This window comes from Pocillopora damicornis, chromosome 13 (assembly GCF_964200805.1).
Source record: "Pocillopora damicornis chromosome 13, jaPocDami1.2, whole genome shotgun sequence".
NCBI lineage: Eukaryota > Metazoa > Cnidaria > Anthozoa > Scleractinia > Pocilloporidae > Pocillopora > Pocillopora damicornis.
Genome location: NC_142682.1, coordinates 5,411,839 through 5,425,838, shown reverse-complemented (window position 1 = coordinate 5,425,838; position 14,000 = coordinate 5,411,839). Strand labels below are relative to the sequence as shown.

Genomic DNA, 14,000 nt, shown 5'->3' with positions numbered 1-14,000 from the left:
TTGGTGTCCTGGAGACCAGTGACTTCAAGAGAGAAAAATTAATTTGTTTTTCTGCAGAACAATAGCTCCGCAAGTGTTTTTGGTCCCTCTATGCAAAACAGCTACGTGAAGTCACTAAATTTTGCGTGGTCTGAAAACAGGAACTCCGAAAGCGAAAAAGAGCACGTTTCTACTTCGTCCTCAATGCAACATTCATATCATAAACAGAAACTTTTAATTATACATGAGTGGTTAATTACCTCCACAAAAATACCAACAAAGAATGCTTGCATCATTTCCCTTGCCTCAACAGAATGTTTAGTCTCCTCAAAAATTTGAGTTGCATCAGCAGCTGGATACAAAATTGATTAAAAAGTCATATTAATCACCATTATCAAGCGAAGTCAGACCTACTGGTTTGACTGCTTAGCCGAAATAGCAAGAATTAAGGAACTAGCTTATAGATATGGGGGAACAGTACCGCTCTTTGGCTGTTGTTGTGCTTCCTTAAAATAAATAGTTCTCAATAGTTTCGAGTCGAGACTGTCAACTTAATTTTGAGCGTTACTGTACCTCCCAACCTCGTCTGGCTCATGGGCTAGTCTCAATGGCAAATGCAAAACTCTCTCTAGCTTTTTTTCCTTTAAAAATTTAATCTAATGAAATAATAGTTGTTCACTCGCCATAAACACACTATAATTAAAGGCTCTCTCAAAGACTCTTCTATAGGATTATCACCGTACAGTTCCTAACCTGCATAAGATTGCAGCAGTTCTTTCCCGCAGGGTGCCTAAAACGGTAACACACTGTCATATATAAACTCACAAAACGTAATAACAGAATGAACAGAACCTGACACCACACAACACGCAGTCTTCGGTGACCAGTTTGAGAGAAAAGAGCCTTTCTCTGCTTATTTACGTGAATGCACAGAAAGATAAAATCTACGAGCAAACTCAAACATACGTGCTACATGTATGTCGTCAACCTACTACAAACCCGACCTGCTATTACACGTGAAACTGTGGCTTCGTAAGTCAAACAAACATACCTGATCCTTAAAATCTTGAAGATCATAAACTTTGCCATGAATAACAACCCAAAGTCCGCCATCTTTGTTATGATTGTCTAAATCTTCCGGCCTAATAAAAGTGACATCACCATCAGCTTTCCGCCGAGCTGGAGTGGGACTGCCGATCCCACCCGGCCAGGCTAGGTCCTCCTCGTCCTCTTTCTGTACACCGGGAGCGAGCCGGTTAAACTTGTCCAACAAGTCCAACAGACCACCTATCAGTGGTACAGTTCTGGACGAGTCCATAACACTTGGCATGCAAGTTTGTAGAAGAACCATCGACGTAAAAAATTCAGGCAGTAAAACTCCTGTCATCTCTCGTTGCAATATTTGGGAAGAGACTACGAAATGGCGTGGGCCATTGGATGCCAGGGATGAGGCTACTGGAAGGATCTCACCAGCATGGGAGCAAAGCAGGGTAGCATACTTGTGAAGAAGTAATGCGGCACCTTGTTGCTTAGTACTGAGGTCTCTCTCCTCACCTGCAAGAAAGTAGTTTGAAATTAGTCAACTGGAGTATTGTTATCAATCAAAGAATTAGAAAGAATCCAGAATATAGGAAGGGCATATCATTTCTATGTATGAATCATACAAACTTTATCATAGTAAAGATAACGAGGCTGCGATCGGGAGGGAAAATCAGCATCATTTATGAACGATTTTCTAAGTTTTCCTTGTTCATAAAATGTGGGAACGCCACAATCTCCAAACACAGAATTGGTCTGTATCTTTTCACTTGACAGCTAACCTTGCCCTGTAGCTTACAGGCTTGCTTTGAAGGGGCACAGTTCTACACAAAGTAATTTCAGATCCTGAGCATTCACTTGCCAAAACTACACCAACACATCAGGCTACAATTACCTTTCACCAAATACCAGGGTCGTTCATCCTCATGATACAAGAAAAAGCTCCCGATAAGAAGCCTCTGTAACTTGAGTAGTAGCTCTACTGTCATGGGTCGGGGCGGACGGGTGTAAGGCCACTGTAACTTTGGTGGCTTCAGAAACAATTGTTGAAATTCACCCAGCACCTGTGCTGATGATGTCTTCAGCAGATGCTGGGCCAGATGAAGAAGAGGAACATCAGCAATTTTATCTTTGCTTTCTGTTGTTTTCTCTTTGTCATTTTCCCCAGCGCCACCTTTAATTTCACTGTCAATAGTTGTCTCCAGAGCCGACTCAAGGCTCCCCTCTGCCATCAAACTCTTGATCAAAAGATCCAACATGAACTTCTTCCCAGCTGGTGAAGAGGTCGGCTTGTCACAAGCTGAAGATATTTATCCAAAACAAACAGGAAGCAAGTTACTACTTGCAGTAAGCAGCGTGCATTAATAAAATTGCATTTCACTAATGTGTCCAAATTTTTATTACATTTAATTCTTTTGTTTCCAGGTGTAACCGATACATTTTCTTCATTGTATGATCCACGAATGTTATGAATCTACAAAACGTTTTACCCTAGTACAGTAGTCAAGAACTTCGTGAACAAAATCAAGAAACGGTTTTTCTATGCACATCTTCACTGATCAAGATACATGTAATTATTCCGTCAGAAAATCCAAGGGGTAGTAGAAGAGGAGAAGTTAGGGAGGGGGAAGGGGGTGTGTGGATAATTCTTCTTTTCGTGGAAGGTATCAAATGGTACTTATATCTGATCTTTTTCCCACAGCAATCTACTCTAAAAGAAGACCATTATCAAAGGCAAAAGATGGCTAATTTGTACCACTCACTTTCAATCAAGAGCTCTGTCAAAGCCCTCGCTCTTTCCTCTGGCGTGGGCAATAACAGAACCCATCCATTGCTCAGAGCTCCTTGAGCTGCTGCCTGTACAGTCTTAAGCACTCCTTTGTTGCTGGCCAGTGACACCACTTGTTGCTTTAATGACTGCAGCAGCTTACTCCCCACTCCCAGCCCTAAATCATCAGCATCTACATTTCCCGTGATGGCTGCATGAAGCTGAGTTCAAAATAAAGGGAAGAGAAGATCAAAAATTAAAATTCCTTGAAAGTCGTTATGATGTCCGGTGGACAGTCAATGAGTAATGCGACTGTTGCACCGTATTTCTGAATTCTAATTGTATTTCTGTTCTCCAGTGATACAACAACAAGAAGTTTAAATAACTTTCATCAATGCGCGCACTTTCAATGCTTCTTACTAACGATTTAATGAAACGCAGACGCATAGATGACGTCTCCACCAACAACATCTTGCTATTTTTTTATACAAAACTAATGGATTCCATATTGCCGTGGGTCTGTTCAGTAATAGACCACTTAAGAGTCAAAACGTGGAAAGAACATCTATTCAGTGACACAATCTGCATCGCCTCAGGTGCCACTTTTTTTGTTGTTCCAACCACATTTTGATATCACATGTGGTCAATAACTGAACAGAGACACGGTAACATGGAATATATCTGTTGACTAGATGTTAATTACCATACAGAGAGTCCTTGACTTTGCTCTGTTCTGTTGTAAAGGGCTATCCACTTCGTTTTCTCATTGAGGATGTTCGTCTCTGCTCACGTTATAATAACGTTAATTGAGGCGCCTGGCATGTTTACAAACCTTTGCTTGGTTCTTCTGTTGCTACTTGCAACTCTATGCTCTATACTCTCATAGCGCACGCTCTTTCAACCAATGGCAGCGCATGTTGTATCCGAACTTTAGTATAAATGGTAATCTTCTAAATGACTAATAACCAAAACTCACCTGAAGTCTCAATAAGTTCAATGTCGCAACAGCAATGCATTCTTTCTCCTGTGGGGGAGGGGGCCAGTCGAGGGCGCCCGTCAGGTCTTCACTTACACGTCTTAGCAGTGCATCCAAGTATTCGAATGTCTTCTTACATACATCCAGGCAAAAAGGAAGACGCAGCCCTACATTCCAGTGTCCAGCGGATGACCAAGCAAAACTCTGATAAATAGAGCAAAATGCACAGGGAACTCAGTACTGTACAGGAGACGAAAATATAAACTGCCCTTCCGAGGGAATTTTCTCACAATAATAATGATAATAATAAACACTTTATTTAAGAGTTAAACCATGTAGCCTGGAGAAACTCGTTCTAATTAGGGGACACAGACTAATACAAAGTACAAAACTAAGACGAATAAAACAAATACACTCCTAAAATATGAATAACACAAAATGCAGTCCAAAATGTTTTAAACATAAAGCTAAGCAATAAAGGTAACTATCGTAAAACACCCTCTTAATTTTGATAAAAAATAAGATTTAAGAGTGTCATGTTGAGCAGAGGATACAACATTTGCTCTCATTAACCCTTTAACCCTTGAGAGTGACTGGTATCTAATTTCTCCTTACAATATCACCCCTGAATTAAACATTAAGGTCATGAGAATAAGGGAAATGATCAACAACTAAAGAAGCTCATGATTGTTCAACACATTCTCCTTTTCAGAACCTTAAGAAATGTATAAGGAAAGTATGGAGAATGTGCATACGGATCAATGTTAGGGTGTAATGGGTTAAGTGTTTCGGCTGATCTGTTATCCGTAGACACCTACAGTTCGTTACAGAGTTATTCCTTGGAGTGGAATAATCAGATTGTCTAAAGTTGTACTTGGAGTTTCAGTCTCAGCTTGACTTTCTGACTGAGTCAACACGTTGATGGGCATCGCCTACCTGTGCAGGACCACAAGCCACCCCTGTAATCTCCTTGCCAGCTAAGGATGATATGAGAGTAGGTTCAGCTTTGTTCATGCAGGAGGTGTCACCCAGTTGTCCCTGTTCATTCCATCCCCAGCTGTACACTTCACCGTCTTCCGTCACTGCCAGGCAGTGGACTGAGCCAACAGCAAAGTCAATTATCTTCTTTCCACAAAATGCTTCAATGACTTTTGGATAGCGCACGTGATCCTCTGTCACATGACCAAGGCGACTTCCATCCCCTTTGCCCCTGTAAGATACATATCCAGGTGAATAATGATTACATATGAACCATGATTACCATTTTGCACATAAACAAGCTGTGCAAATCTTTTAAACTGCAAGCACGTCTTCCACAGTAACTAACAAGTCTTACTTTTACAGTAACTGTAGTAATTCTCGAACCATTGTTGATAAAGTTATAGATCATAAAAAATTACGAAACATGTAACACAACGCTCAAAAACTTGTCGTGGAGGAAGAAAAGGGGAGGAAGCTTTGCCGGTTCTCGGTTTGCAACGTTGAAGGAAGACGACATCGTGGAAATACCTGCCGATGCCAAATTATAAGGCATAGTAATTAAAACTAGGAGGGAAATAAAAGCAATTCAGGGTAACCAAGTCTATTGCCAATCACTACTTCTGGTATCCAAATGAAGAAATCATAACATAAGACAAATTAAAGCAACAATAACAGGCCAAACAACAAAGCAAGGATCGATTATGTCACGCGCGCGTGACTTTCAGGACACTTTGACGCAAAACTCCTTCACAAAACTTCATATCTGAACCTGAGTTAAACACATGAATTTGGACAGCGTGTTTACGTGTATCTCATTCCACCCTACTAAGAGAATTCACTTGGAGGGTAATATATGTCCTGTGTGTACACATTTCAGTCACTCTGCTGCATACGACAAATTGCAGAATTTTACCTGCTGACGAAATTATTATATACAGTGTAATCTTAAATTGGTGATAACAGGAATGCAAATATGTCATAAAACTAAAATGAATGAAATGGAAACACTACAAATATATGAAGATTAAAAAAATTACCAAGCCAACAGCTGTCCATCTCGTGTGAGTGCTACTGAAAACTGTGATCCACAGAATACCCGCACCACACCAAAACTCTGCAATTTGTCAATAACTTTAGGGGCTTTGTAACCATCACTTCCTCCGTGCCCAAGTTTACCATAGTCTCCGTCTCCCCAAGACCAAACAGTGCCTGAAAGCAGAAAATACGCATTTCTATGTAATTAACTTTACTCTGTACAGCCATTGTTGGTTAAGGTAGCATTAATAATAATTAATGTACATTACACAAAATGAGTTCACTGTAACGCTCTCAGTATCATATGAACTGACGACGTATGCATCACTGAGTAAAATTGGGGTTCCTGGCAAATTATGGCACAAATCTTCAGAGACAAAAGGATATTTCAGAAAATTCAAGAAGTTTGTTTATGAATGATAATACAGGCTTTGAATGAACTAGTTCTAGAAAGTGCCAGTGTAGAATACCAATACACCCACCGTCATCAGCTACAGCTAAGCTGTGTGCATCACCACTCCCACAGGCAACATCTATGATGTGGTATCCACGTAAACCATTTACCAACACAGGAACAAGATGGTCTTCGCTACTTCCTAAAAGCAAAGATAAAAACAAATTTAGGATGGACAAAAATAATTTAAATATTGAAAATGCAAAGGCACAGTTTTTAAGTAAATACTTGTGAGTGCTGATTTGACGTTTTGGAAGTCATTCTTACATACAACGTACTCTGCGAGATCATAGGCTCTTGAATAAAACATTGTTTTTATCTTGAACAGTTGTAGTGTCAACTGGACAACTGTTTATTGCCCTCCTTACTACCCCACAGCCATTTTCTGTTTCAAACAGATAAGACACTGGATTATCCTGAATGTCATTCACACCCAGACGAACACACAAAGTACTCAATTATTTCAATTTTATTATTACCGTGCCCTAGCCTTCCATAGTTGCCTCGGCCCCAAGTGTAGAGCTCTCCTTCAGATGTTACAGCAGCACTGTGACTACTTCCGCAAGCAATCTGGATGACTTGCTTGCCAGCAAGACCAGTGATCAAGGTTGGCTCGTCATAGAAACTAACACCAAAGGAACATTAACATTTAATATCAAAATTATATGATTCTCCCAAATCGTAAAGCTACAGAAAAAATTATTACTCTACTTCTGTCGTGAGAAAAGTCAGTGAGATAATTTTAATCATAGTTCATAGCATTATCATTCAATTCAATCAACATGTTTCCAGTGCTTTCACAGCACATCTCAAAGGGTAATGAGACAGAGAAGGGCATTGAACTGAACCAAGCATACTGTTGCAGGTCAAGGTTTTCTTGGACTAAGTACCTTCTTATTTACTTACATTTTCAAGCAAAAAAACAAGTTTTTGTTCAAAATCCTTAACCCTTTCACTCCCAAGATCCAGTTGTTTATTCTCCTATCTAGCTTCTACACATTTCCTTGTAATTTAGTTACAAGAATTTGGTTTTAGATCAAGGTGACAACTTCTACACTTCTTTGAGTATTCTCATTACCTGTTTGCTGGATAATGTATGGATATTATTGGGAGAAGTTACATTTTAATCACTTCTGGGAGTTGAAGGGTTAAAAGCATTTTGGAAGCATTTGCCTCTGACATCTGTACTAAAAGCAAGTGACCACCCTTGTGTTCAAAATCATCAAAAGTTATAATCACTTATCGATGGAGTTGAAAGAATAAAGTTGCACAATATATGTCATACTTATTGTCTCCGTGACCTAACTTGCCACCATCCCCAGATCCCCAGGAGTAGACTTCACCCTCTCTACTCAAAGCCATGAAATGTTTACATTCCGGATTTGTTGCAATTTTGATTATTTCACACTTGTGAGCAAGAGATTCAATAAGCACTGGACCCTATAAGAATAAATTTACAACATTGTAAGATCAATAAAAAATAAATCATCAAAAATAATAACAACAATGACTGTGTAAATGATTTTTACTGTGAATGCAGGGAACCGACATTTATAACATGTAGTAACAGTGATTAAAAGCTTTTTTTTTTTTTTCAGTTTCCCTCACCTGTCCCTCTGTAGTGTACAGACAAGTGTAAACCTTGCCAGTTTTGGTAACTGCAAGAAAACACTTTTCAGCACAACAGATCTGAGCTATTCCAATTTCCACAAGGCTACCCAAGGTTGTAGGACCCAAGGTATGACCAGCATTTCCCCATGATAGCCAGCCCCATCCTAAGACTTCTTGAACAAGGCCAATACTGGGAGTCTAAACAAATTCATTACAACACATCATCACATACATGATTTGAGTCAACACAAACATATTGGCCTTCTTTGGCATCCATTTAGACTCAGCACTAAGGAAGGGGAGATGTGTGCCACCAAGGATCTTCAGGCAAAAAAGGGCTGATTTTCTGCAGGTTTGCAGGTCATTCAACATGCAGTAGAACTCTCAACTTTGTGTTTGTATCATTCAAGCATCAAATTTGTACAAAGGACAAAAAAAGAGGGTAGTGGGGAAGGGATTTCATTTGACTGATGTACTAAGTATTAGACAATGCAATGTTATCAATTTTGAAGTCACCATTGTTGAAATTAACTAAAACACTGTCCCTAAGTTTTGGGAGACAAACAAAGTGAATTAAGTCCCTTTCACTCTCAGAAGTGATTAACATGTAACTTCTCAACACAATCTCCATACACAATCCAGAAAGCAGGTAATAGGAATACTCAGACTTATCAGGTAGAAGATGTCATCTGGATCTAACACCAAATTCTTGTAACTAATTTACAAGGAAATATGTAGCATCTAGAGGGGAAAATTAACAATCAGATCTTGGGAGTTAAAGACTTAAGCAATTTGAAAATACTATTTGGAATAAAACTGGTAAAGAGGAACATTGAGGCACTTTGTGCACCTTTTGATTTGAAGAAAGTGGCAGATACGGAGCAGCCAACCTATCCAAGTGTGATACCAATACAACAGCACAATGCTGCAGCTCAACAAACTCTGCTTCGTCTTCAGGAAGAGCCAGGTAGCGTAAGAATGACTCAGTTGGGCTCACTTTGGGTACACTGGATGACATAACCTAGTACATGTACAAGTCAAAATAAACAAGAATATATAAATAAAATTAAAAAATTATAAGTCAAGAAGAGAAATGGTTGCATAAGTACAGTAGAGTATGCAATACGATTAAATTGATAAGCTGAATTATCAACACATTTGTATTGGCTATTACATGTATTTACATGTATCAATTGGAGGACTGATGCAAAGATTATGTCACCACTGACAACATTTGCAATTTTATTATATAAAACAAACAGATTTCATGTTGCAGTGGGTCTGTACAGTAAAAGACTGATTTCAGACAACATCAAATGTGAAGTGCCACTTTTCTGTCCACACACATGCCATTTATGTACTATATAAATGTATGAATATCCTTGCCACATTTTGACATCAGTCATCTTTGATTGATAATTAAACAGACACACAGCAGCACGGAATCCAATTGTTAAAAAGTTGATGACGTGAAAAATTTTCAAAATGTTATATGTATAAAACAGCATCCTGACAGCATGAAACATTTATGCAAGAAATTTTACCAATTGTCAGTTAATTGTTGGTGACCTTTTTTAACACAAGAGTACATGTAACCTCAATAAGCAGAGGTGTTCTCAGTTGTGTAAGCTGCTCACAAAAATACAAGTATGGTTGTACGTGGGGTAAGTTTCACAAGTCCCTGAAGAGAATGGAAATCTACCTCTTCTGCCAACTTATTTGGTTCCAGTGCCTTATGAGAAGCACCTGTTACTTCCTCAAACCGTCTCAATAAATGAATTAAAGGAGCTGATGTGAAACAAGAGTCTGTGTCATTATCTTGTCCACTATCCCACAGCTCCAACAGCAACAAGATGACTTCCAACATGTGCTGTAGGGTGCCTCGCTGTACACCAAGTTCTAAAAGGATCCCTAAAGCCACATGTTGATCAGATACAGGAACAGAATCAAGAGGTTTGCAGTATACTCTGTCTTCATTTCCTTTCCTAATGAGACAAACAGTACGTTGTAAGATTGCATACTGATCAAACTTTTAAGTATTTGAGCACTCAAGTCTCACCCATTGAGTGGGAGATTCATGCAAACAAATTCAGACTTTTGTTCTCACCAAAAACTATCAGTTGTCATACATTTGTGGTTTCAGTTTTTAACTGTTGATTTTGAGAAAGCAAACTTTTCATCAAGTGCCAATCAACCCATTAACTCCCAGATCAAATTTGCCATTCTCCTTACTGACAACCATACATTTCTTATAATTTTAGCCAAGAGAATTTAGTACTGGATTGACTAATCATCCCCAATTTAACCCTTCAACTCCCATGAGTGACCAAGACAGAATTTCTCCTTACAATACCCATACAATATTAACCAGACAAGAGATATGAATAAAGAAAAATATCAATTTGGGGATAATTAGTTGATCCAATACTAAGTTCTCTGAACTAATATAATAAGAATTATATGATTGACAGTAAGGAGAACTACAAATTTGATCTGGGAGTTAAAGGGTTAACTGAACTGTTTAGCCTGATCCTCAAGTGTCTGGATAATCTGGGTTTGTCTGCACCAGCACTCAGTAATAATTACAATGGGGATTGTGAAGAAGTACTTCAGAACAAGCCATACAAGTTATCACATCCAAGACACCTCCATGTATTATCACTTAACCATAGATTAAGTCATCATTGTACCCTGACACTCACCCAGCCACGACTGATCGTAAAAACTTTGTTGCCCGTTCGACCACTTCTAACCAAACAGGAGACACGGAAGCTTCATCAAACAAAGTTGCTTCTGGAAGACACTGCAAAGCCTCTAATGCTTCATCAAGAAGCTCACGACACAAGTCTGCATCTTCACCTGATCGCCAGGCACGACGTAGAAAAGCAAATGCAAATGACAACGCTGCCCTGGCACCAATTCTAGCGAGGCCCAGTGAAGCCTGTTCTGTATCAGCACTGCCCCGTTTCTTCCTCTTTTTACCAGTTTCTTGTTTCTCCTTCTTCACACCCTTTTTAATACTGGCCTTCATTGCATTGGATGCTTGCTCTCTTGAAAGAGCGATAAAATAACGCCCTAACACAGCTAAACGCTGCTGAAGTCTCATTGCTGACAATGTTGTTCCTGCAGCTTGGCTTGCAAGCATTCTTTGATCAAAGACAAGTCCTTGTAGTACTTCTTTTAATTGTTCAGTGTTTGGTTGCTCTCCCCAGGTCCACGAGTCCATCAAGGGACCTGCTGCAGGAGGGGCTCTCTCCTCCTCTTCTTTTTGTTCCCTGTCTTCCTGGTCCAATTTCTGGCAAGGCTCACAGTTACAACCTTTGTCAGGGCCACATTGACCCTCACAGCAAGTACATTTAAGAATACAACGACCACAATAAAATTTGCCTGTTTCTCCTTTCTGAGCAGGAATGCCATCACAGTTCATCTTTACATCAGATGCCATCCTCACAATTTCTCCATCTTTAACTAGCTCATTCCATAGCTTTTTTAAACCATCAGGCAAGAAGGCAGTCTGAAAAGTTTGAAAACATTATGTTTACTTTAACTCTACACAATGAAAATTCTTGCAATTGTAGACTGAAGATAGTTGTGGCCAACCTGCATTATTTTTTCAATTGTTCAACTGAAATGATACCCCTATGATTGCATCTAAATAAGGTTTCATTGTACAGTAAACTTTAGAAAGATACATGCAACCAAACAATTGACCTCTTTAGCTCATTGTTTTCCTAAGGGGGCTCTCAAAGGAATTCCTACTTATGTATTAAGGAAATTATGCCTACAAATTATGCACTGGATGAAATCTGAAAAAAAAGCAGTTCCCTGAAGTATCATAAAGTACCATTGCATGACCTCTATTAAGAAAACAAAACATACAAGCTAAAGAGGATTACTGCCAAAGCAATATGAGTTGTCTGAAGAAGGAAATTTGCAAATGATTTCTACTAGTTTGAGAACAACAATCCACTTCAAACTGAATTTGGAGAGATCTCAGGCTGAAATTTGACCAAACATACTGATTAGACAATCTAATTTCTTTGTGTGAATTTTAAGAACTCATTTACCCAGAATTTTTGGGGATCTGTTCATTCAAAAACATTCCAATTCTCTTAGGAGAAAATTCATGCATTGATAGGGCATTTTGTTCATGCACTGGGTCACCCTACATGTATCTATGTTGTAATTGAATATTGAGATGTCTAGCTGCTAAAAAAATGGAATGACAATATAAGGGGCAAATTGTAGCCTGTCTACTCAAAGATTTAACTCTTTTAACACTCAGATCAAACTTGTAATTCTCCTTACTGTCAACCATACCATTCTTATTATGTTATTTCAGAGAATTTAGTATTGGATCAACTCATTATCCCTTAATTGATCTTTTTCTTTACTCTCATCACTAATCTGATTGATATTGTGTAGATGTTGTAAGGAGAAATTCTGTCCTGGTCACTCATGGGAGTTAAAGGGTTAACAGATGCAGGATAAACACCTTTGCTATATCAATTTTCATATGGAGTAGGTGTGATATGCCTCATAAATGAGGTAGTCAAGATATTGTTTTGTATTTAATCCTTTGTCTCCCAAGATCCAGATCTTTTTTGTTCTCTGTACCATCCCTCATGATTGCTTATCATTTTAGCTCTGAGAATTTCCCCTTAAATCAAGTGTAACCTCTAATTGATATTTTCCTCCTCATTGCCTTGCTGCTTTTGGATATTGTACAGATAAATTTCTTGTTGGTCCCTCCTTGGAGTAAAAGGGTTTAGAGGCATGCTTTGTGAAAGGGCCGGTTGGAAAACCACCGAGAAGGGTTAACATTCAACCAGGTTCTTCCTAATCCGTATAAATAGGGTGAAAATATTGAGCAGTTCTTTCTGAACAAAATCCTCTGTAAAATATGTTTCAACCACAGAAAAAAGTACACATTTCCATCCACCTGTATGTACTCATGTTATTCCAAGTAATAAAAGCATTACTCTGCTTAACAAGTGTATTTCACAGGTGCATATCAACCCTCGAACATAGTCGTTAAACAACTTTGTAACGACCTTCAGCGAAGCGTTTAGCAAGTAAACATCACACCTGCAATACTCTCACAAGTATCGATTTTGGAGATGCACTTCAAATCATGGTTTCAGTTAATTTGATTAAAGGCTATATATCATGAAACCTGGCAAAGAATATAATTTGCGATATAATGATAGAAATAAGAAAGCGAATTATTGCCGGGTATGAGTACACATAAAGAACAGCTTGGCGACGGTAACAAATGGATAACAAAATAGCGTTTGCGGCTTGAAATCAGTTCAAATTTCAAAACATGCATGCATGTACTGTATTAGAAGTGAATGAGTAAAGATCGAATAAATCTTGAACTTTAATTGCCCAGTATGAGTCAAAAAGAGGTACTGATGAATCTAAAACTAAGGTATACACTGAAGGATTTTGAAATAAAGTTCAAAACGCAGGCGCGGCGAGAGAAAGAACTGATCGATTTACATATATTGCTTCCCACAAAAATGAAGGTGAGGCTCGTGCCAAGAAAATTTGAAGTCAGCACCGGTTCGAAGAACTATTTACCCTTCCCTTCTGATATAATCTTGCCATGAGTTAACCCACCACCTGTTTAAATCTTACCTGTATGTCAGTCTTCAACCACTTCGCACCCAGCCTTGGCTGAGGTCGCAAACAAGACACCGGGTTTGTTAGATTGGGCATCTTTCAGACCTTGTAAAATTTCACCAATAATTACTTCGGAGGATGAAGATATCGAGGTGGAGCGTGCAGCATCTCTTAGCCGAAAGAGTAGCGTCTCGTTTTTAAGGCATAATGCGGAACAATCAAGCTTTCGATATGTACAGTAAACTTTGGCCGCAATTCAGCACACGTAAAAAGCGTGTGTTGTCACCGTTAAGTCAGTAGAAAATATTGCCTGACATGTAGGAGATGGCAGCGACCGCTGAACAAGATAACTCGCCCCAGTCTACCGAGCGCGTCTTGAGTGGTACAACGTTCGCAACGGGCGCTTATCAACATAAAATTAGGGGGTGGCTGGCCATTTATATTAGAAACAATATTGGAAAGCATGCTTTCACTCTGGATGGACCACTCACTCTGAACACTGTGATTAAGTTCAGAGTGAGCTAGCACAA

The 14,000-nt window shown here is 39.0% G+C and overlaps 1 protein-coding gene across 1 annotated transcript in view; it reads right to left on the bottom strand.

Annotated features, from left to right (window-relative positions):
• LOC113677391 (E3 ubiquitin-protein ligase HERC2) overlaps positions 1–13,790 on the bottom strand; it is a 43,682-nt gene extending 29,892 nt beyond the window's left edge. Inside the window, exons 1-16 of the mRNA XM_027194208.2 lie at positions 13,486–13,790; positions 10,545–11,356; positions 9,545–9,827; positions 8,693–8,863; positions 7,840–8,040; positions 7,517–7,671; positions 6,711–6,856; positions 6,260–6,373; positions 5,780–5,951; positions 4,698–4,971; positions 3,762–3,965; positions 2,781–3,006; positions 1,913–2,317; positions 1,031–1,533; positions 733–769; positions 240–331 (exon numbers count right to left, since the gene is read on the bottom strand). Of these exons, the coding sequence (XP_027050009.2) occupies positions 240–331; positions 733–769; positions 1,031–1,533; positions 1,913–2,317; positions 2,781–3,006; positions 3,762–3,965; positions 4,698–4,971; positions 5,780–5,951; positions 6,260–6,373; positions 6,711–6,856; positions 7,517–7,671; positions 7,840–8,040; positions 8,693–8,863; positions 9,545–9,827; positions 10,545–11,356; positions 13,486–13,566 (3,876 nt within the window). The 5' untranslated portion in view covers positions 13,567–13,790. The remainder of the gene's footprint in view (positions 1–239; positions 332–732; positions 770–1,030; positions 1,534–1,912; positions 2,318–2,780; positions 3,007–3,761; positions 3,966–4,697; positions 4,972–5,779; positions 5,952–6,259; positions 6,374–6,710; positions 6,857–7,516; positions 7,672–7,839; positions 8,041–8,692; positions 8,864–9,544; positions 9,828–10,544; positions 11,357–13,485) is intronic.
• Between the last annotated feature and the right edge of the window lie 210 nt (positions 13,791–14,000).